This window comes from Scyliorhinus canicula, chromosome 4 (assembly GCF_902713615.1).
Source record: "Scyliorhinus canicula chromosome 4, sScyCan1.1, whole genome shotgun sequence".
NCBI lineage: Eukaryota > Metazoa > Chordata > Chondrichthyes > Carcharhiniformes > Scyliorhinidae > Scyliorhinus > Scyliorhinus canicula.
This window is the reverse complement of record NC_052149.1, coordinates 200,993,378-201,016,465: the sequence shown is the minus strand read 5'-3', so window position 1 is coordinate 201,016,465 and position 23,088 is coordinate 200,993,378. Positions and strand designations below refer to the sequence as shown.

The 23,088-nt window shown below is 48.9% G+C and overlaps 1 protein-coding gene across 6 annotated transcripts in view; it reads right to left on the bottom strand.

Annotated features, from left to right (window-relative positions):
- Positions 1-23,088, bottom strand: part of LOC119965313 (cyclin-dependent kinase-like 3) — a 193,559-nt gene that overhangs the window by 99,229 nt on the left and 71,242 nt on the right. For all 6 annotated transcript variants that reach the window (XM_038795885.1, XM_038795886.1, XM_038795889.1 and 3 more), the window contains exons 6-8: positions 15,394-15,533; positions 4,867-4,955; positions 2,705-2,852 (exon numbers count right to left, since the gene is read on the bottom strand). In XM_038795885.1, coding sequence (XP_038651813.1) covers positions 2,705-2,852; positions 4,867-4,955; positions 15,394-15,533 — 377 coding nt within the window. The remainder of the gene's footprint in view (positions 1-2,704; positions 2,853-4,866; positions 4,956-15,393; positions 15,534-23,088) is intronic.

Below are 23,088 nucleotides of genomic sequence, written 5' to 3'. Positions count from 1 at the left end.
ACCCATCTTTCAACTCAGAAAGTTTAACAAAAATCTGAATGCACAAAACGTCTGCAATAAAGTCAAAGATGCAAGACGATACTTTGAATGCGAGCCTTTACAGGTAATTAAGTCTTTACAGATCCTGACAATCGGCAGGCAGGAATATTCCCTTCCAGTTGGGGAACACTTCAGCAAGTGCATTCAACGGCATTCAGCCTCTGATCTTCGGGTAAGCGTTCTCCAAGGCAGCCTTCAGGATGCGCAACAACGCAGAATCGCCGAGCAGAAACTTATAGCCAAGTTCCGCACACATGAGTCCGGTCTCAACCAGGACCTTGGATTCATGTTGCATTACATTTACCCCCCCCCCCACCCCACACCATCTGGCCTGGGCTTGCAAAATCCTACCAACTGTCCTGGCTTGAGACAATTCACACCTCTTTAACCTGGGGTTACCCCTATCTCTGGACCTGTAAAGACTTAATTAGCTGCAAAGGCTCGCATTCAAAGTGTTGTCTTGCATCTTTGACTTTGTCCATATATATGTTTCTGGAACCTACCTCTTCATTCACCTGAGGAAGGAGCAGTGCTCTGAAAGCTAGTGATTCGAAACAAACCTGTTGGACTTTAACCTGGTGTTGTAAGACTTCTTACTGAATCAGTTGGTTTGATAGACTTGCCTTTTTTGGGAATAATTACTCCTTAAATCACTTATTCATTGCAAGTGGGGACTTATACAATCCTCTCATTTAAATGATAATCATTTTCTATTTGTATAAATATTAATCTGCTATTATAAATACAAATGTAATAATTTTCCTTCAACATTATAAGATAGGTGAGGCAACTTAATTTTTTTTAGAAACATTGAGCGCTGTTGATCTACCGAGGAAACAAGCAATTGCCACAACTGATTTGATTTTCAGATTAAATAACTGAGGTTGGAAAAGGTCTCGAGATAACAAGTGCAGAATTCACTTCTCCAAAACATTCCCCATGCAGACAATTAGATCACAGAGTTCTGAATTAAGCAGAATGGACTGCATCGGTGTTCATGGAACTATTACAACAAAAGATTGAAACTGCTTCACTCCTCCCACCAGAAGTAACAAACAGGTTAATGAGTCAGGCACAAAAACAGAAAATACTGGACAGTCTCAGCAGGTCTGACGGCATCTGTAGAGAGAGAAAGGAGCTAACATTTCGAGTCTGGATGACACTTTGTCAAGGCTAGAGAGAACTGGAAATAGGGTCAGATTTAATACTGTTGTGGGGTGGGGCATGGAGCAGTGGGGCTGGATTGAGGGCCAGCAATAAGTGGAGATTGACGAAAATGATGTAGACAGAAAGACAAAGGGAATGTAGATGGGGGTGATTAAGGCTAAGAAGGATGCTGATAGTGGGACATAAAGAGATTTGAATGTGGTAATGGCAGAACAAAGGTGAGCAATGTATCAAAGGGCAACAAGAAGACGGAACAGATGGCCCAGGTGGGGTGAGGGGAGGGGGGTCAATGGTGAGGGGGAAAAACAGATCAATGCAAGAAATGAAAATATAATGATAGAAATAAAAATGGGGTGAAGGTGAAGGAGAGATTTCACAGTCTGAAGTTGTTGAACTCAATGTTAAGTCCAGATGGCTAGAACGTGCCTAATCGGAAGATGAGGTGCAGTTCCTCCAGTTTGCGCTGGGTTTCACTGGAACATTGCAACAGGCCAAAGACGGACATGTGGATGTGAGGGCAGAAGGTGAGTTGAAATGGCAAATGACAGGAAGGTCTGAGGCCTGCTTGTGGACGGACCATAGTGTTCTGCAAAGTCTCCGTTTGGTCTCTCCAATGTAGAGTAGACCACTTTGGGAGCAGAAAATGCAATAGACCAGATTGAAGGACGTGCACATGAAGTGCTGCCTCCGTGAAAAGAGTGTTTAGGCCTTGGTGTGGTGAGCAGGGATAAGCAGGGGAACAATGAGTCAGGCAGCTCTGTGTTGCTGTACCTGGCTCATTAAATGGATCAGGGGGTGTAGATCTGTCACTGAGGATTTTGATTCTTCCCACTTTGTTGTCAACAACCATGTAAATCAATGCCCTAAAAGGTAAGGTAAGTGAGTTAGGCAGTGCTAAGCTTTGTGGATTTAGCTGGACTGCTTTCTATCGTATTCCCATCTACACATGGGGATTTCTAAGCTTGTGCTAAACCTCAGCTAAGCTTTTTTGGACAGAGTTAAGTGAAATACAATCCAAAGGTAAGAGAATGTGATCCTTATCAGGAAAGCTGAAACTTGATTTGAGATGGCTACTTAGTGGATTGGTTTGGACACTCTTAAGCATGTCAATGTATTTTTTTAATGGGTGGAAGATTTCAAGGTGGTTAAAAAAAAAGCATTCTCACAAGAATGTTTCCATACTATCTGCTCCCACTTTACTATCTTATTCCCTCCCCACTGTTTGTCAGTTGATACAGAATTAGTGTTACTGTTGTTATCTGTTAACTCAGGGTGTTTCTCCCATCAGTGTAAAACTTATATTTGCCAAATTAGCCATCCCTGTGTACTCTTCAGAGTTTGATTAAGGCATAATTCCATGAACAGCAAACCGGGTCCTACAGTCAGTATAGGATTTTCCCATCAATTGGGCTTGATTTTAACCCATATCCCAGCAAAGAAAGGGCAACGTCTCGTTTACTGGAATTATAATCTCGTAAGGGAACATGAAAATTCTCACCTTTCCGTGCTTTTTAGTACTTTGTTTGACATTTAGCACTGACTTTTCATATTCTGTGATTTCTTTGCTGATATTTTTACGCTTTCTGATTAAGAGTGGATTATCTTTCATATCCTTAAGAACTTGAGCCTGAATCTCTGGGATAAATCTGCAAGGAGAAGCAAGGGATCCTGTCAGTGGGACTAATCATTGCTATTCAATCACAGTTAACTTCCGCAATGAACAGAATCATTGTTTTTGTGGTTTAATTTATTTAATGCATGTTTGTTGAAGACATAAACCACCGCCACCCTGATTCACTGGAACAAAGTCCACTGCTCCCAGCTAATTAGTTCCTGGACCCCATGTGCATTGTACTGCTCTTTTTTGAAAACAAATGCAAACGATTCCTTAAGAACCATATTTGCGTCTTCCATCTTCACAGCTAGATTACCTTTTGGGTCTCAATTTCACCCTACTCTTTGCTCTTTATCTAATTGCAAAACCTATTTGGATTATCCTTGTCAATATTTTCATGCCCTGCCTTTGCTCTCCTAAATTCCTTTTTAATTTCACTAGGTTTTCCACAGTATTGAGCTCTCAGTATCAGAGGTAGCCTTCTATTTTTTGCCTGATCTTACCCTGCATGCCCCTTAACACTCAGGAGGCTCAGAGTTGGTAATCCCACCTTTTTTTTGAAAGGTCTTTAAAAACAAAATTCCAATTAAGGGGCAATTTAGCGTGGCCAATCCACCTACCCTGCACATCTTTGGGTTGTGGGGGGTGAGACCCACACAGACATAGGGAAGAATGTGCAAACTCCACAAAGACAGTGACCCGGGGCCGGGATTGAACCCGGGTCCTCGGTGCCATGAGGCAGCGGTTCTAACCATTGTGCCACCATTCCACCCTACCCCACCATTTGTCTGGTTGGAACATCCTTTCTCTGAACCCTCACTATCTCACTTCCCTGACATTAATTTACCTTCTCGTACTTGTTTCCAGTTCACTTCAAACGAATCACATCTTGGATTAGTAAAACTTTCCTTTCCACAATTGAGAACTTTTAATCCTGATCTATCTTTACCTTTTTTTTCCATAACTACACAAAATACGACTGAATTATCCTCCCCTACTGATACCCTTTACACCTGCCCACATCATTCCATAAAACCAAGTCCAGAACTGCCACTTCTCTTTTTTGGCTTTCTTATGTATTGCAAAAAAGGTTCCCCTGAAAGCACTGAGATGTAACTTGACTGGCTTGTCACCCAGAACTGGCCTCAATGTCCCAGGAGTTTAAATCCCTCTGTACTGAACCTGACAAGGAAAGGTAATTTTGATCACCATTGAGATAAAACACCATGGAATCTGTGGTACAAAAGTGCCTGTACCAAGCTGAGGCAGTAGGAAAATAAGTTATGATCACAACTCTGCTCTTTGACTTTGCAAAGTCAAAAATGGTGAGTGAGGATTTTGTTCGCCAGTTCTTGGAACCTGGGTCGCACAGGCAAGGTCACACTTAATGTCCATCTTCAAATACCCTCAGAAGGAACCAAAGCAGTCCTTGTGATGACGGGGTTCCACATTGGTGTTAGGTACAGCATTAACAGAGTAATTATTGTTTTACAATTTAATGGTTTGCTAGCCACTTTATAGGGCATTTAGAGTCAACAATACAACACGGGACTGGAATAACATATGAGCCAAAAATAGGTAAGGGTGGCAGGCTTCCTTCCCTGAAAGGAAACAAAACCAGTCCGGTTTTAGGGGAGGGGTCCTCCAATCTTTCCTTTCTCCTTGTGGAAGAGCTCCTAACTTTGATTCATTGACTCCCTATTAAAGTAGTAAAGCTGGGTTACGAGGAGGCCCGCCAGAAAAGACGGCAGCATGCGTTCCAGTCTGTGCATTATCCTTCTTCCACACAATTTCCTTCTTGGACTTGTAGGGCAAGGCACTGGGACGGCCTGGAAGCTGCAAGTTGCTTGTGACTCATTGGGAAAGGTGGAGAATAAAGGGGTCCGATGCAATCACCATTTTAAAAAATGAGAATCAATTATGTATTATGGTGTTACATTCCAATAAATGTGTGAATCTCTAATTCATCAATTAGGAGGAAATGAAGAGACTTTGTTCTAGATTTCCAGGAAAATAGCTTTTCTTCCAAATTAAAAAGTCCTCACTTCTCTGAGAATCCATCTGCTGTGAAATATTCAGCTTTCAGCAGCTCTGTGCATGAAGATCTCTTGTCTGGATCCATCTGTAAGCATTTCTGAGGAAATATCATAAATGTCCAATCAATATTTTTGTCGAGCAAAGCCTGTAACTGTGTCTCAGTTATGAGTGACAAAAAATCCAAACCTCAACAATTAAATCATAGAGGAGTCAATTAGTCAAGCATCCAAAAGGAGTCGGAGCTGACTTTCCAGGAGGTTAGGTCTCTTAATTAGGACTCAACAACAGAATTTGTTTCAAAAATATACCTTATTATTGTGTCTCATCTTGGAAACGGAATTTCTTTGTTTGAGAATGGAGGCAGTTACGTGGATACCTAAAGCATCTCATTAGCTCCAGTGGTAGCTCACCAAAATTGCAAATTTACTTCCCACTCCAGAGATCTGAGCACAACTATCCAGGCTGATGCTCTGGTGGAGCACTGAGAAAGTCCAGAGCTGCCACAGATGCCATTTTTCGAATTAGGACCTGTCTGCTCCTAAAGGTGGGCACGAGGGACTCCATGGGACTAGTTTGAAAAGAGTGGGTGAGTTGTCCCTGGCATTGTGGTCAATCTTTATCCTTTATACAGCATCACTGGAAGAAACAGATTGTTCGGCCATTGTCACTTCCCTGTTTGTGGGATTCTGTTGTGCACAAGTTGGCTGCCGCACCTCATGCATCGCAGTGATAATCACTGCAGTTTAAAAAGTATCTCATTGGCTGTAAGGCCACATTTGGTACAATGTGAGGTTACATAGAACATAGAACAGTACAGCACAGAACAGGCCCTTCGGCCCTCGATGTTGTGCCGAGCAATGATCACCCTACTCAAACCCACGTATCCACCCTATACCCGTAACCCAACAACCCCCCCTTAACCTTACTTTTATTAGGACACTACGGGCAATTTAGCATGGCCAATCCACCTAACCCGCACATCTTTGGACTGTGGGAGGAAACCAGAGCACCCGGAGGAAACCCACGCACACAGGGGGAGGACGTGCAGACTCCACACAGACAGTGACCCAGCCGGGAATCGAACCTGGGACCCTGGAGCTGTGAAGCATTTATGCTAACCACCATGCTACCCTGCTGCCCGTTGTGAAAGATGCTATACAAATGCAACTTTTTCTTTCCTTCCTTTACATCTCTCAGAAACACTCCAGAATTCTATCCACAACATGACTTTTTTGTAAACTATAAGTCACTATTGTTATTTATGTCAACACGGTTGCAAGTTCCGAGAGCAAGAGCCCCAAAGCAACAAGGAGACAAATGAACCAATATTCTGTTATTAGTGGCATCGTTGATTTGAAAATGTCGAATAGTTCAAAATAACTCCCTTCTCTACAAATTGTTTCATAGGATCTTTTACATCCAGTTGAATGTGTGATGGAGGGTGCTAGTGGAGTGTTAGTCTGTCTTAAAGAAGTTTCCATTGTCTTCAGTAGGTTAATTGTAAGTCTTTATCTGTAGGGGCTGGTTTAGCTCACTCGGCTAAATCGCTGGCTTTTAAGGCAGGCCAGCATCACGGTTCGATTCCCGTACCAGCCTCCCCGGACAGGCGCCGGAATGTGGCAACTAGGGGCTTTTCACAGCAACTTCATTGAAGCCTACTCGTGACAATAAGCGATTTTAATTTAATTTCATTTATTAATGACTAACCTACTTTACACGTGCAGTAAAGGGCAAACACGTCTGCTCAGCACCACACCGGCCCCTGGGTCATGAGCCCCCTTGTATCCCTGTGTGGATAGTACTGTATTTAGTCCCACATTATGGGAGGAATTCTCCAGCCCTTCCCACTGACGGGATCTTCCGGTCCCGCCAAAGTCTATAGCCGCCGCAGGTTCTCTGATGGCGGCACGGGCAGCGAATTTAAATCGCCTTTGACTTTAGTGGGACCGGAAGATCCCGCTGGCAGCCGATAGCGAGCTGCTTCTATTGTGGGAAAACCCACCGCGGGGAGGCTGGGGAATTCCAACCTAGATATGTACCAGATCCTGATACTACACAACCTCCCCCCAATCGTTACCCAAAATATTTGGAGTTATACTTGTTTACTTCTTGCCTTACATTGTCTCACTCCCATACATTTACATTGCTGTTACTAAATTATCACTATTACGACCTTTGCATGATTGCTACATAATCACAACCCCATTTCTCTGATTCAAGTCTTTGAACTTAAAGGTTCAGGCAGTCTGAAGAACGTCTAACTCTTCCATATCTCGTTCACAGTTCTGTCAAGAGTTGTAGGCTCTGTTGTTGCTGGTTCTTCTTGTTGGTTTGAAGGTTGAGCTGGCACCTGGGTATATTTCCATTTTTTTCTTCCACTCCTTCATGTTGAACCTCATAGTAGGGTCAATTGCCCCTCTACTCCCAAACCCACTGGTCCACAAAAAAAGATTTGTCAGAGGATTGACAATTACTTTTATGGAAAAAGAATACAGGAGGTCTAGGCTATGGTCAAGTTTGTAACTCTTTGGGGACTTCCAGTGATGGCAGTCGCTCAAAAAGTGGCTCTCACTTGGGTAACTTCAATTTAGGCCCTTTTAACCTGTAACTCAGACACCAAAATAACAAAAAAAAAAGTATCCTCACCCAAAACTAACAACCGTCCAAGAAAAAAAGTAAAAGTAAAAGTTGGGAAAGGAAGACCCACACCTCAGAGCGAGGAGACACGTGGAGTGGAGCAGAGCATGGCAGACTGAATGGAACGCCAACACAAGCGCCGACCCACCCACCAACAGAGCAGTGGATGGAGCTTCTTTCAATACAGCTCCAAAAACACAGACTCGATAAAGGAGGACCTCATTTCGGCCATGAAACAGCTCTGGTCCCCATCAAAGAGGCATCGGAAAGAACAGAGCGGAGACTGAAGACACAGAATACGACGGTGCTACCGACCAAAGCGATCGGATCACCTCACTTGAGGCCGAGGTGGCAAGGTTGGTAAGAACCCAGAGAGCACTCAAGTGGAAAGTGGACGATCAGGTGAAGATCAGGGGAACAGTCCCACTGCCAGAACCTGACAATTGTCGGGCTACCTGAGGGCACAGAGGGCAGAATCCAGACAGAGTATACCGCGCAGATGCTCGGAAAGCTGGTCGAAGGGGAAGGCTTCGGTGTACACCCAGAGGTACACCGGGCCCACAGGTCGTTCTGGCAAAGGCATGAAGCAGGAGAACCACCATGGCCAATCATAGCAAAGCTCCATAAGTTCAAGATAAAGAGAGGGTGCTGAACTGGGCGAGGAACACGCAACCATCTAGATGGGAGGGACATACAATCCGTATCTACCAGAACATTGGGGCTGACCTGGCCAAGCACTGGGTGGAATTTAATGGAGTCAAGGCGGCTTTATTCAAAAACAAGATGCGGTTAGGCATGCTGTACCCAGCGAGACTCTGGGTAACCTACGGCAACACACTGGAAGACACAAATGAGTTCATCCAGAAAAACAGACTGGGAAGGTAGCAATAATGGATAAATAACAACGCTTAACAAAATGTTTCTTTTTCTGGGCTAAACACTTACTCGACTTGTTGCGGGGGGTGGGGGGGGGGGGGGGGGGGGTAAGAAAGCAGAAGTAAACTGAAACGAGAACGAGGGGGAGAAAGGACAAAGCGGGTTGAGGGTAGAGGGAGCTGCTCCCAGGGGAGCCGCCATGCTGGAGAGTATTCTAGGCACGGAGGTAAGATGATGGGGGTGGTGCCGTAGCACAGCTCCCGAAGGGAGGGAGTGCCTGATAGAAGAGGGGGGGCAAAACAACAAACCGGGGAGAAGGGGGAGGGCTAATGATAAAGAGGGGTTTGTAAGGGGGGGTAGGCAACAGGGGTAAGGGGAGAGTGAAGAGGGAATGGAAAAGGCAGAGAGGCAAAGGGATCAGGGATTAGGTGGGGGGAGAGGGGAGGGTAGAATGCTGGTTGCAGCAGGTCGCACATGGGGACGGCTGGAAGAAAGAAGACAACGGCCGCCATCTTGGATGGCCCTCAACAAATGGAAATCCCGGTGTGCAGGGGCACGTCTATGTGGTAAGAATGGCTAACCCCGCAGGAGGGGGGGTTAAAGAAGCCCCTCCAGAATAGTCACCTGGAATATCAGGGGACACAACAGCCCAGTGAAAAGACCCAGAGTCTTCGCTCATCTAAAGAGCCTGAGTGCCAACATAGTCTTCCTTAAAGAGATACACCTGAGGGAGAAGAACTGATTGAAGGCAAGAAAGAGCTGGATAGGACAGACGTACCAAGCGTGCTTCGGTACGAGGGCGAGGGGGAGGCCAGACTGTTCAGGAAAAGGACAAATTTCACAGCGATGAACATGGTGACGGACCCGGGGGGGACGGTATATAATGGTTAGTAGTGTTCTGTAAGTGACATTGGTGGTACTTATGAATATACACACCCCTAACTGGAATGAAGCAGACTTCATTAAAAAAACATGGCGGAGATCGCTGAACTAGACTCCTACCAACTCATCGTGGGGGGAGACGTCAACTGTGTACAGGACCCAATGACGGACAAGTACAGTCCCATATCAGGGAAACAATTGGCGATGTCAAAGGAATTGAACAGCTTTATGGAGCAGATGGGGCTTGGACGCGTGGCGGTTCAACCATCTGAAGGAGGAGGAGTTCTCCTTCTTTTCCAAAGCTCACAAAGTATGTTCCATGTCGACTTTTTTGGAGTGGGTAAATCGATGCTTTCCAAGGGTGGTAGGGACAGAATACTCATCAATAGTAATATTGGGCCATGCACCACACTACGTGGATGAGAAAAAGCTACAATTGCAATTTGACTAGCTCTTCACCAGGAAAGCAGTGCACCAACTCTGCCATACACAGGAGACTTTTTATCAAAATAAAGACAAGGCCAGCCGCTTGCTGGCTCACCCCCTGAGAAAGCAGGCAGCCACCTGGGAGATAGCACATGTGAAGGACAGGAATGGCAAACTAGTCACGGCACCAGACAGAATCAATGAGGCCTTCATGGCTTTCTATCGATAGCTGTACAGCCTCCAATACCCGGAGGGGGACTGATGCACGATCAATTACACAAAGACGAGAGTTGGATGCAATCGAGGCTTTATTTCACTAAGATGTGTGGCCTCCTACAGCAGCTGACAAAGTGGCTGCTGTACTGGGAGCACACATATTTATACTCTGCCTACTGGGCGGAGCCAGCAGGCAGGGAACTACCCCTGTACCTGTAGTACAGGGGCCTTACCACAAAACACCTACACCGGAATCCTCTACGTACAATATATACATCAGTGGTGACTACCACATTCACCCCCTGTTAAGATTGAGTCCGGCGGGGGTGGTGGAGAACTATATATAGGTAGACTTTTCAAAGTACAGAGAGCAAAAAAAAATTGAGCCCAGCGGGTTGGAGGGGAAAATTTTGTACAGAGGGATGGTGTTTTAAAAGTCCAGGTCATGTTACAGATTCAGTCGGCCTGGAGCCTTGATCTGCCGTTGGGAGTACCGCGGTGCTGGCGGTGATTCCGGTGTCAGTTTGGTCTTCGGTGACTCCGGGAGCATGTCGAAATCCTCTACGTCCCCGGGTGTGGACAAGGGGAGGACGGATTGTCCCGGAGGGGGGCTGCGGTGGGGTGCACCAGGGGAGGGGAGGGTGGCGCCGGGTCGGGGGAGTGTGTGTGGGGAACCAACTGGTGCCAGGTCCCTGAGGGAGACAGTATCTTGGCGGCCGTCAGGGTACGCTACATAGGCGTACTGTGGGTTGGCGTGAAGTAGCTGTACCCTCTCAACCAACGGGTCCGCCTTGTGGAGCCGTACGTGTTTACGGAGGAGTATGGGTCCTGGAGCTGCAAGCCAAGTTGGGAGCGACACCCCAGAGGTGGACTTCCTAGGGAAGGCAATGAGACGTTCATGGGGTGTTTCATTAGTCGCGGTGCGCAGGAGCGACCAAATGGAGCGCAGGGCATCGGGGAGGACCTCCTGCCAGCGAGACGCCGGGAGATCTCTGGACCGTAGGGCCAGCTGGATGGCCCTCCAGACCGTCCCATTCTCCCTCTCCACCTCTCCGTTTCCCCGGGGGTTATAGCTGGTCCTCCTGCTCGAGGCAATGCCCCTGTTGAGTAGGAATTGACGCAGCTCATCGCTCATGAATGAGGATCCCCGGTCAATGTGAACGTAGGCGTGGAAGCCGAACAGAGCAAAGATGGTGTTGAGGGCTTTGATGACTGTGGCAGACGTCATGTCGGGGGATGGGATGGCGAAGGGGAATTTGGAGTACTCATCGAACACACTGAGAAAATACGTTTTATGGTCGATGGAGGGGAGGGGCCCTTTGAAGTCCACGCTGAGGCATTCAAAGGGAGGCCTTCATCAGGCGCGCACAGTCTGGCTGGTAGAAGTGCGGTTTGCACTCCGCACAGACCTGGCAGTCTCTGGTGATTGTCCTGACTTCTTCGATGGAGTGGGGCAGATTGCGAGCCTTGATGAAATGGTACAAACGTGTGACCCTAGGGCGACAGAGGTTGTCATGCAGAGTCCGTAGTCGGTCCACTTGTGCACTGGCACATGTATCTCGGGATAGGGCATCGGAGGGCTCGTTGAGCTTACCGGGGCGATACAAAAGCTTGATCCTCCACCTCAAGATTTTATTGTTTTTGATCTTGCCCCGCTGTGTGTTGTTGAACATGAAGGCTACCGACCGTTGGTCAGTGAGGAGAGTGAATCTCCTGCCGGCCAGGTAATGCCTCCAATGCCGCACAGCTTGGGCCTCTTTTTCGACGGAGGAATGCCGAATTTCGGAGGCGTGTAGGGTTCGTGATAAAAATGCCACGGGCCTGCCTGCCTGGTTGAGGGCGGCGGCTAGAGCGACGTCTGATGCGCCGTTCTCGACTTGAAATGGTAACGTCTCGTCGACTGCGTGCATCGCGGCTTTGGCGATGTCAGCCATCAGGGGAAACAGAGTGGATTGAATGAGTGGACGGGCCTTGTCCGCATAGTTTAGGACCCACTGGGCGTAATAAGAGAAGAGCCCCAGGCATCGTTTGAGGGCCTTGGGGAAGTGGGGAAGGGGGAGTTCCATGAGGGGACTCATGCGGTCGGGATCGGGCCCCAGACTCCGTTCTGGACCACATAGCCGAGGATGGCTAAGCGGTTCGTGCTGAACACGCACTTCTCCTTGTTATAAGTTAGGTTGAGGAGAGTGGTGATGTGGAGAAATTTGGCAAGGTTGGCGTCATGGTCCCGCTAATCATGGCCGCAGATGGTGACATTGTCCAGGTACGGGAAGGTGGCCCGCAGTCTGTACCGGTCAACCATTCGGTCCATTTCCCGTTGGAAAACCGAGACCCCATTGGTGACGCCAAAGGGAACCCTGAGAAAGTGGTAAAGGCGGCCATCTGCTTCGAAGGCATTGTATGGGCGGTCCGCCTTACGGATGGGAAGCTGGTGGTAGGCGGATTTCAGGTTCACAGTTGAGAAGACCCGGTACTGTGCAATCTGATTGACCAGATTAGATATGCGTGGGAGGGTGTACGCGTCGAGCTGCGTGTACCTGTTGATGGTCTGGCTGTAGTCCACGACCATTCTGTGTTTCTCCCCAGTTATCACCACTACCTCTTGGGCTCTCCAGGGGCTGTTGCTGGCCTCGATAATGCCTTCCCGAAGCAGTCGCTGGACTTCAGACCTGATGAAGGTCCTGTCTTGGGCGCTGTACCATCTGCTCCTGGTGGCGACGGGTTTGCAATCCGGGGTTAAGTTTGTAAATAGGGACCTTTAGGGTCGCGAGGCCGCACACAGTAAGGGGTGGTAGGGGCCCGCCGAATTTCAGTGTTAGGCTCTGGAGGTTGCATTGGAAGTCCAGGCCGAGTAGTAAGGCAGCGCAGAGGTTGGGGAGGACGTAGAGGCGGAAGCCACTGAACTCCACGCCCTGGACAGTGAGAGTGGCTATGCAGTACTCCGGATCACTACGGAGTGGGACCCGGAGGCCAGGGAGATTCGCTGGTTGGTGCGGTGTACCGCGAGGGAGCAGCGCCTTACCATATCGGGATGAATGAAGCTCTCGGTGCACCCGGAGTCCAGCAGGCAGGAGATCTCGTGCCCATCGATCTTCACGTTGGTGGAAGCAGTTGACAGGTTGTGTGGGCGAGACTGGTCAATCGTGACCGAGGCGAGATGCGGCTGGTCGTCGATGGTGGCAGGTGATAAGGTGCGCGGGGGGCATGGGTCCTGGTAAGATGGCGGCGCCCATGGGCCGCACATGTCGTGGGGAAGACAAGATGGCGGCACCCGACGACCCTGGGGAGAACAAGATGACGGCGCCCACGGGCTGCATGAGGTTGGGGTCGAACAAGGTGGCTGCGTCCACGGGCCGCACGTGGTCCGAGGAGGGGAAGATGGCGGTGCCCACTCATCGCACGTAGGGGGAGTCGGAACAATAGCGGCAACTGCACGGGCCTGGCACACCGCAGTAAAGTGTCTCTTTTTTCCACAGGCCTTGCAAAGGGCGCTCCAGGCCGGGCAGCGATGTCGGGGGTGTTTAGGCTGCCCACAGAAGTAACATTTGGGACCCCCGGGGCTGGTTGGCTGCCGCGCGGCATAGGCGTGGGGTTGGGGTCCATGATTTGGCTCATCGTCTGTGGAGTCCACGATGCGCAGGAGGGGTGGGCCGTGCGGCCGGGGGCGTAGGCTTGGATGTTGCGCGAAGCGACCACAAGTGAGAGCGCGAGCTTTTTTGTCTCCGCGAGGTCGTGCGTGACCCCTTCTATGAGGCGCTGTCGGATATAATCGAACCCTATCCCTGTGACAAAAGCGTCTCTCATGAGCAAGTTCAAGTGTTCTGTGGCCGTGGCGGCCTGACAGACACAGTCTCTAACTAGGGAAATCAGGACACGCCAGAAATCTTCCAATGACTCACCAGGAAGTTGACGATGAGTGGAGAGGATGTACCTGGCGTAGAGCGTGTTTGTCCGCTGAGCGTAGTTTTCCTTCAGTAGCGCCATGGTGTCTGCGCAGGTCGGCGCGTCCTGGATAAGTGGAAAAACGTTGGAGCTCAGCTGCGTGTAGAGGATCTGAATCTTCTGAGCTTCTGGAATTTCGTCTGGCGCAGACCTGATGTATGCTTCGAAACAGGCTAGCCAATGTTGAAAGTCCTTTTTGGCGTCGTATGATTGCGGATCCAGCTGCAGGCGATCTGGCTTGATGCGGAGGTCCATCTTCTGAAAACTTAGTGTAATAAATTGATGTACAATTAATTACACAAAGACGAGAGTTGGATGCAATCGAGGCTTTAATACACTAAGATGTGTGGCCTCCTACAGCAGCTGGCAAAGTGGCTGCTGTGCTGGGAGCACACATATTTATACTCCGCCTACTGGGCGGTGCCAGCAGGCATGGAACCAACCCCGTACCTGTAGTACAGGGCCTTACCACAAAACACCTACACCGACATCCTCCATATACAATATATACATCAGTGGTGACTACCACAGGGACTCAAAGGTGAATCTGTTTCTCGACGGGCTGGACATGCCAGCTGTGGGGGAGGAAAAGACACAGGGGCTGTAAGCGCCACTAGAACTGGGGAATGTCATGGAGAGCATCAACTCCAATCAGTTGCGGCAGGCACTGGGCCTAGACAGATTCCCGGTGGACTTCAATAAAGATTTTCGGTGACACTGGCGGAGATATTCAATGACTCGGAAGAATAAAAGAGGTTTGGGGAGGGGATAGGAGAAGGGGAGAGGGAAGGCGCCAGCTCACATACGGGGTAAACAGGGCAGAGGAACAAGAGGGAACCAATGACAAAAATGCACATAGATGCGGCCATGACAACACCAAACAGGCCCCTGGTATGTTGTAATACCTGGAGACAACATACAGATAATTAATGCAACATGGTTAGTGCAGCAGATCACAGGGGGCTCAAAGTTAGGGGCCCCATATCTGTATATATGTTACCTTTGTATTAATAGCTGTCTATTTTTCTTTCGTATTCCCACTGTGTTGATTTCTCATTATTTCTGTTTTATGTTCCTTGCAATGTCTTTGCAAGTAGATGCAAAATCAATATAAATATTTTATTAAAAATGTTTTTAACCTTGCAACTGGATTCCCACCAGAATTGCAGTAGAAACTGAAAGTATGCTGGAAATGCTTGGAAATGTTAGTCTCTGTTTTGTTTTCTCAATGATTCGCTGGAAAAGACGTTCCTCTCACAGTTCACCATTCCTGATGATGATGTGCTTTGAATAGAATGCCATCATGCCACACTAGGGGAGGGTAAATAGAGAGAAAATGCCTGGATCCACATTGACTACATTTGGCGGTCATCGATCAGTCACAAAGGTGGACTGAGAAAGACCAGTAAGGGCGCACACAGTATCTTCTTTTTAATAATTAGGTGCCATTCAGTTCAGTAAAATTCCGTTTTTAAGAAAATTACATAATCACTAAACACAACACAAAACACATGCCTCTAATAACTGATTAATGATGGCCTCCCTCTTCACTTTACCTTTACCAGCACCGTCAACAAAGGATTACATCTTAACAGTCGTTTTTCTGGTGATTCAGGTCTTTGGATGTCTGGTAGACATACCCCGGCAAACGTAGGATTTTTGCTAAACAGACTCTTGAGACGCGGCGTCAAATTTCCTGATCAAAATAAACAGTGTGAATTAAAATAATGCAGTGCAGAAGTTAGTTCTGAAACACTACATTTATCTGAATTGCCACATAACTTAAAGATTACATTATGTTTACACTCACAGGGTTTTGTATAGTTCATTGACCAGATTTTGCTGCAAAAGTAATGGTGGGGTTATCAACACTCGCCGCTCTTTATAGTCAGACAACAACTTCTGGTTGTTGTAGATAAGCAGCTAAAAGTGGAAATCTGGAAATTACTGCCTCGGGTGAGTCATTCCTCCGAACGTATCCTGCAAATGGCATCTCTTCATCTGGTTCCCCGTCAAATATATTGAACAGCATGAAATTTACTTGCCACATAGGTATAAACTAAACGTGCCAGAAGACGTTAGGTCTGGCCCATTCTAGGGTAAGTGCCTTCTGACAGTGTGGTAAGTCTGTGGTAAGTGACAGGGGCTGTTTAGCACAGGGCTAAATCGCTGACTTTGAAAGCAGACCAAACAGGCCAGCAGCACGGTTCGATTCCCGTAACAGCCTCCCCGAATAGGCGCCGGAATGTGGCGACTAGGGGCTTTTCACAGTAACTTCATTTAAAGCCTACTCGTGACAATAAGCAATTTTCATTTCATTTCATTTTCATTTTTCAAGTCTTAATTCCTGCCAAACAACCTCACTGGCATTGAGAATTAACATTTCAAAGTATGGAGTTTCATTTCTTCAGTTTTTAATTATAGTTTGAGATTTGAAAAGATAATGAAATTTTAAATACTTAACATTTTCTTTGTCTTTTATTTTCCCTTTCTCTCAATCCAATTTTTATTTCTCTATATCTTGCTTCCTGTACCTGACTTAAATTCAGTTTCCACTTCTTGGTTCAGACTCTGAGCTGCTCATTAACGATTCTTCAATTTGGTGAATAAGGAGCTAAAAGATTTCTTGCCCTATAGTTTCTCACCCTGTCCCCATGTGGTAGTATGACTAGAGGTACCTGGGGGTGTGAGCTACCATTGGTGGAGACGGCTCGCTGCTCATTGGCCCAAGTGTTTGCATTTCATTGGTCGGAACGCAAGGTAGCTCCGCCCAGTGAGGCGGGGTATAAGAACCCGTGTTTCCCAGCAGCCGGCCCTCTTTCTGTACTCGAGCTGCTGGGGAAATATCTTGTTGATTAAAGCCTTCAATTCGGACTACATCCTCGTTTCAGTAGTTATTGATCGCGCATCACCCCACAAGTCCCAAATGCTCTGAATAGGACGCTGTGCTTCTTGGCGCTTTCATTTGCAGTAAGTTCCGGTGCAAGTGTAGCTTTTGTTCACAGCTGAGAGGTACAGCTGAGTACTCACACCCCATCTCAGGCTCCTGTTCCATCCTGCAAGAGTACAGTTCCTGGACACACTGGTATTTTGGGCAGGTGGCCATTCTTCATGTCCACAATCTGTATGGACTGCGGCAACTATCATAGCTGACCCCCAACTCCCAGCATCATTAGCAGAAATTATGTTTTTTGATAAAATTCCTCTCCCCCCCCCATCCATGTCTAGCACAATGGTTAGCACTGTTGCTTCACAGTGCCAGGGTCCCACGTTCGATTCCCGGCTTGCGTCACTGTCTGTGCGGAGTCTGCGTGGGTTTCCACTGGGCATTAGGGTTTCCTCACACAAGTTCCGAAAGACGTGCTGTTCGGTGAATTGGACATTCTGAATTCTCCCTCAGTGTACCCGAACAGGCGCCGGAATGTGGCGACTAGGGGCTTTTCACAGTAACTTCATTGCAGTGTTAATGTAAGCCTACTTGTGACAATAAAGATTATTAAATTTGAAAATTAAATTATAATATCTTGGCTGCCCCTTGTAGCATCACCATCATTGCAATGAGTGCCTTGATTCAAGCTGAAGGTTTTTTCCTTTGTTTTAAAAGAGTACTTCATTTATTATACCAGAGGTGTCAGTCACGACAGTAAGAACATCAGAACTAGGAGCAGGACCAGGGCATCTGGCCCTTCGAGTCTGCTCCGCCATTCAATGAGTTCATAGCTGATCTTTTGTGGACTCAGCTCCACTTTCCCGCCCAAACACCATGGGCGGGATTCTCCCATTCGGCAGCAGAGTGCCCACGCCATCGGAAGCGGCGTTGCGTTTCACGACGGCGTGAACGGGCCACTGGGAGTACCGATTCTGGCCCCTATAGGGGGCCAGCACGGCGCTGGAGTGGTTCACGCCTCCCATCCCGGCGCGAACTGTGCGCCGCGGGATCCGTGCATGGGCAGTGGCGTCCCTCAACGTGCCGGCCCCGACGCAACATGGCGTGTGAGTTCAGGGGCCGGCGCGTAAGAAAATAGGCCCGGGGAACGAGAGGCCGGCCCGCCGATCAATGGGCCCAGATCGTGGGCCAGGCCCCATCGGAGGGCCCCCCCCGGGTTGGAACCCCCCCCTCCCCCCCCCCCCCCCCCCCCCCCCCCACCCCCCGACAGGTTGCCCCCTGACCCTGCCAGCAGAGTTCCCACCGATGCCGTCCACACCTGGTCGCAGCCGGCGGGACTCTACCTTTTTAGAGCGGCCACTCGGGCGGGCCGGAGAATCGGCGGGCGGGCCGGAGAATCGGCGTCCTGGCCGCGTAGAGCGGCCCGCGCCGCGCCAAACACGGCAGCGCCAATGATGCCGATTCTCCGCTCCACTGAGAATCGCATGCCAACATCGGGGCGGCATGGTGCAGTTATGGGGATTCTCCGGTCTGGTGCGGGGCTGGGAGAATCCCGCCCCATAACCCTTATTCCTTTTTCTTCAAAAAAACTATCTATCTTTATCTTGAAAACATTTAATGAAGGAGCCTCAACTGCTTCACTGGGCAGAGAATTCCATAGATTCACAACCTTTTGAGTGAAGATGTTCCTCCTAAACTCAGTCCTAAATCTACCTCCTCTTATTTTGAGGCTATGCCCCCTAGTTCTGCTTTCACCTGCCAGTGAAAACAACCTGCCCGCATCTATCCTATCTATTCCCTTCATAATTTTATATGTTTCTATAAGATTCCCCTCATCATTCTAAATTCCAACAAGTACTGTCCCAGTCTACTCAACCTCTCCTTGTAATCCAACCCCCTCAACTCTGGGATTATCCAAGTGGAAGCAGGTCCAATTTAGGATACAGAATCCAACTAGTGAAACTGAAAGAGCATTTGTTTTTTGTATTTCAAAGACTGTCAATGAAAGAATTCCAGTAGCAAGTAACCAGTTCCCCATTTAGGACTGGGGCTTCCCCAAGGTTTATGCCCCTTCGGAGAGACCATGAACCATGTTGATTTACTGAAGGGGCCCAACTATGCTAAAGTTGCAAGGGTGGGGTTTAAACTGCTCATCCCCGCAATGGGCCAGTAGGGTGGAAGTGTGACGTGTGAGCAGGCCACCTGCCCCCTACCCTGCTTTAGCGAAAATTGACATCAACCAGGATGGAGGGCAAGGATCTTAGAATTGGATCTCACCAACTGTTTCCGAAGGGTTCTCGGGTCATCCCAACTGGGCAAAAATCCAGACCATTTGCTCTGTTTCCCTTTCTCTCCACAGATGCTGCCCTACTCGCTGAGTATTTTGCAGCATTTTCTGTTTTTATTTCAGATTTCCAGCATCCACAGTATCTTTGCCTTTTTTTCACAAGAATTATATCAGGCTTTATAGGGTTAAATTACAAAGACAGGTCTGAAAAAATATTGGGATCCAAAGTCCCAATTTCCAAACCCCTCCAGTGTGAGTGGGTTTTAAGGGATTCTTCTCAGCGGGATTGTAAGGTATGATGGATAAAGTTTCTCATTTTTTTCCGCAACTAATGGGCAACCCCTACAAGTCTGCCCCTGCACAGATGCTCCCCTCACCCCCCTTCCCTCCCCATATATTTCTCAACACCCAACATCCCCACATCTCAAATGCCCTCCCCCCCCAGGTCTCCCATCCCCAGCTTGAGACCTCCACACTTAGCTGTTCCTGGACTCTCGGGAATATGGCTGGAATTTTCCATTCCAGGCCTACATCTTGTGGCAGGTGCAAGAAGCAGGAGTGCTTCCTGCTGCAGAGGAAAATGGGAATTTGCGCTGAAACACTCATGCTGTTCTTATTAACTATCCAGGGGGCGGTTTTCTGACGTATTGTGCAGTGGATAATGTGCGCCCTGCCATCATATCTGGAAGCCTTATTTTTATTATAAATTTAGAGTACCCAATTCAATTTTTCTAATTATTGGGCAATTTAGTGTGACCAATCCACCTACCCTGCACATCTTTGGGTTGTGGGAGTGAAAGCCACGCAAACATGGGGAGATTGTGCAAACTCCACACAGGCAGTGACCCAGAGCCAGGATCAAACCTGGGACCTTGGCGCTGTGAGGCATCAGTGCTAACCACTGCGCCACCGTGCTGCCCCTAGGGCGTCTCATTTAAAAGGCACTGGCACGTCGATTTCTTTGTCATGAACCTACTGTGGGAGGAGGAGGTGATTCCACATTCAGTGGCACTTTTCTCCGTGTGTTGCTGAACGCAGTGGAGGACAAGGGAGGCGTCCTGTAGATAGAAGGAGGAGGCCGAGCCATGTGACCAGCCCTACATGGAAGACACTCCAAGGTGGTCAGTGCCCACGGGGAACTGCCCTATAATTGCGGAAATGGGTGAATGACCACATCTGCACCACCATGGTACGTGAAACCTCAACTTCTCACACTTACCTCACTGAATGGCAATGGGGACATTGGCCTCAAGGACAAGGGAACCATCCGTGCGGCCCATGTATATAAGAATATAAGAACAACCCAACGTGATAAGGAAATCCATCTAGTCTTCAGGTGGCGAGGCAACCATGGGTCCTGACCCTTCCACACAGAGAACTCAGATGCTGTCTGGGGCAAGGGAAGGAGGTTAGGTGTTGAAGCACCAGCAGCACCAATAATGACATGCCTCTGTGAGCCACATCCTTTCATCTGCATGAGCTCAATCCTCTGGAGGGAGAGAGAGAGACAGAGAGGGGAAGAGAATGGGAGAGGGAGAGAGAGCTCAGGCAGTCACTCACAATCTCCTCTCTCACTTGCAAGTGTCAGCAGGAAGAGGGGAATGTCAGATGATGACTCCCTGGTCCAGCAGACCTCCAACCCACTGAGGACCAAGGACATTGGGGAGCAGGAGGAAAGTGTGCCTGGGAGTCACCTGCACCCTCCACCAGCCCAGAGACACAGACCTTGGTGGGTGCTAGATATAGTCCAGGCAGGGCCTCACATACTGATGGTCACTGCACAGATATGTGCCCACAGCGGGAGGGGCCAAGCTCACTGGCACTCAGAGTACTGCTGGGGAAGAGGCATCTGTGATGTCCGACTCACAAGATGCTGGAGAGACACTGAGAGGTGGGGGGGGGGGGGGGGGCCATCAGACAGAATTGGTGGACACCCTCAACAAAGTGGCATGTGAGGTGGAGGCGTCAGTCCGCCTGGTCTGATTAAATGGTTCTGTTCTGTGCGTGCATAGCGGTCCCCATGGGGAGGTTCCAGTTTCTGTCGGAGATGCGTGCAGAGCTGCACTCCATCGCTGTGACCGTGGGTGAGATCTTGCTGTGGCTACACAAGAGGGGGACGGGTCACCTTGGCCTCCCCCCAAGTGCCTCCTCAAGAAGTCAGGAAGCGGCCTTCGGGCACCCAATGGGAGGAAAAGCGGCTGTTGGATACTCCTGGGACCTCCACCCAGGAATCTCTGAAGGTGCCTTTCCTTTTGGAATCCCCTTGCCTGTGACCTCTCCATCTCTGTGACCATAGAAGGAGCAGCCACCCTACAGCAAGACAGCCATAGTAGGCTGGGACCCTCCAAGGCTCAGGTCTCCAGAGGACACCAACAAGATCATCCCAAGGCAACAGAGGAAAATAGTCAGCAGACTGCCTCCACTCTTGCTGCTGTTGTCGGGGGAGCAGCTAGCAGAGGTGGTAGGGAATGAAAGATTGAGAAGTTATTTCACAGGTGTTTGTTCCCGTACATTACAATTGTTAATTTTCTTACACTTTCGTAAATATACACTTGCACTTTAATGAGATCTGATGTGATTTAATTGTGATTCAAAATCATTAAGCCTGTGCCGTTCCCCTCGTGTTCAGTGAGTCATCCCAAGCTGTGTCTATGGCCCTCAGAAACAGACATGTGCATGAGGGCAAGGATCTTTGCCAGGGCTCTTGCTAGACATGTGCAAGAAGACCCTCGTACACACTGAACGTTTGCCCCTCATGTGCTATCTTTTGAAATGCCTGAGCATTGTCAATACTCAGTGTTAGGGTTCTCCTTCAGTTGTCCAGTTGTCCAGCCATTCCGCCCACCTCTGCGCCGACCATGCTGCCCGTCTAAACTAAAATCCTCTACATCCCTCTAAATCCCTTTCCCCCAGTTTCCCCCGCCCCCATGTCCATTCATACCTGCCCACATTCCAGCATGGCCCTTCACATCCTTCTGCTCTATACGCTCACCTATTCCACGGCTCCCACAGCATCTCTTCTTCTCCTACTATCACAACTTCCCTGCCCCCCCCCCAGGCCTCCACACCCATCCCACCTCTTCAATCCTCTCCTCCCCGGCTAATCAATGCCCCACCCCCTCCAACCAGCATCAACCCACCACTCAACAGAATCTCATGCAGCTGATCACCTGCAGCGCAAAGATCCACATCCTGGAGGTTCACATGATGCACATGGTTGATGCTTCACCCTCCCACTGCTGCATGTGGCGCTTCAGAGTCATCTTCGGATTGCTTCATCTTCATCCCATTAACGGGATGCAAAATGGCTTCACTCTGGCCTCTGGCAGAAATGGCGACCTGCCATGATGGACAGGGTGCATGTTCCTGTTGTCATTTCATGCTGGCAGGATACCAATTTTTCAGCTCCTGCCACATTGTCCGCCACCCTCCTGTTATGTTCCTTGTTTTGTTCTCCAAGATAGCCAAAGATGTAGTGTTGTGGCGCTAACAATTATACTCAAAGCCGAGAGACTAGTACAATAGAGGCTTTATTGTTGTACGATGTTGTCCCTCCATCTGCAACAGTAGACTAAGGGTCTGAGCAGCTCTCATACATTTATACATAAGCTCCCTGTGGGCGGAGCTAGCCGGCAGGGGCTGACCGGAGGAACCTGTATTACAGGTACAGGCATACATCCCCCTACTGCAGTACACATAACTACAGTGGTTATCTCACCACATTCACCCCCTGTAAAAAATGAGTCCGGCGGGGGCGACATGTAACTCTAATACAAAGGATGCTATTTACAAGAGGGTCCAACAAGGAAAATCAAGAGTCCATCCGGTTCGCAGGTTACAGGTTGAGCCGAATCGGTGGTCGGACGTTCCGCTGTGATCGGCGTAGCTGTGGTGGTGACGTCGGCACAGGCGGTGATGGCCCCGATGGTGCAGGTGCTGGCGGGATGACTCCGAGAGCAAGCCGAAATCTTCCGTGTGCTCCAGGGTGGGCAGGGGGATGAGGGATGGACCTGATGGGAACGAATAGGGGGGCGCTGGGGTTGGCGCAGGAAGGGGTGTGGGCATGGGATCGGCACC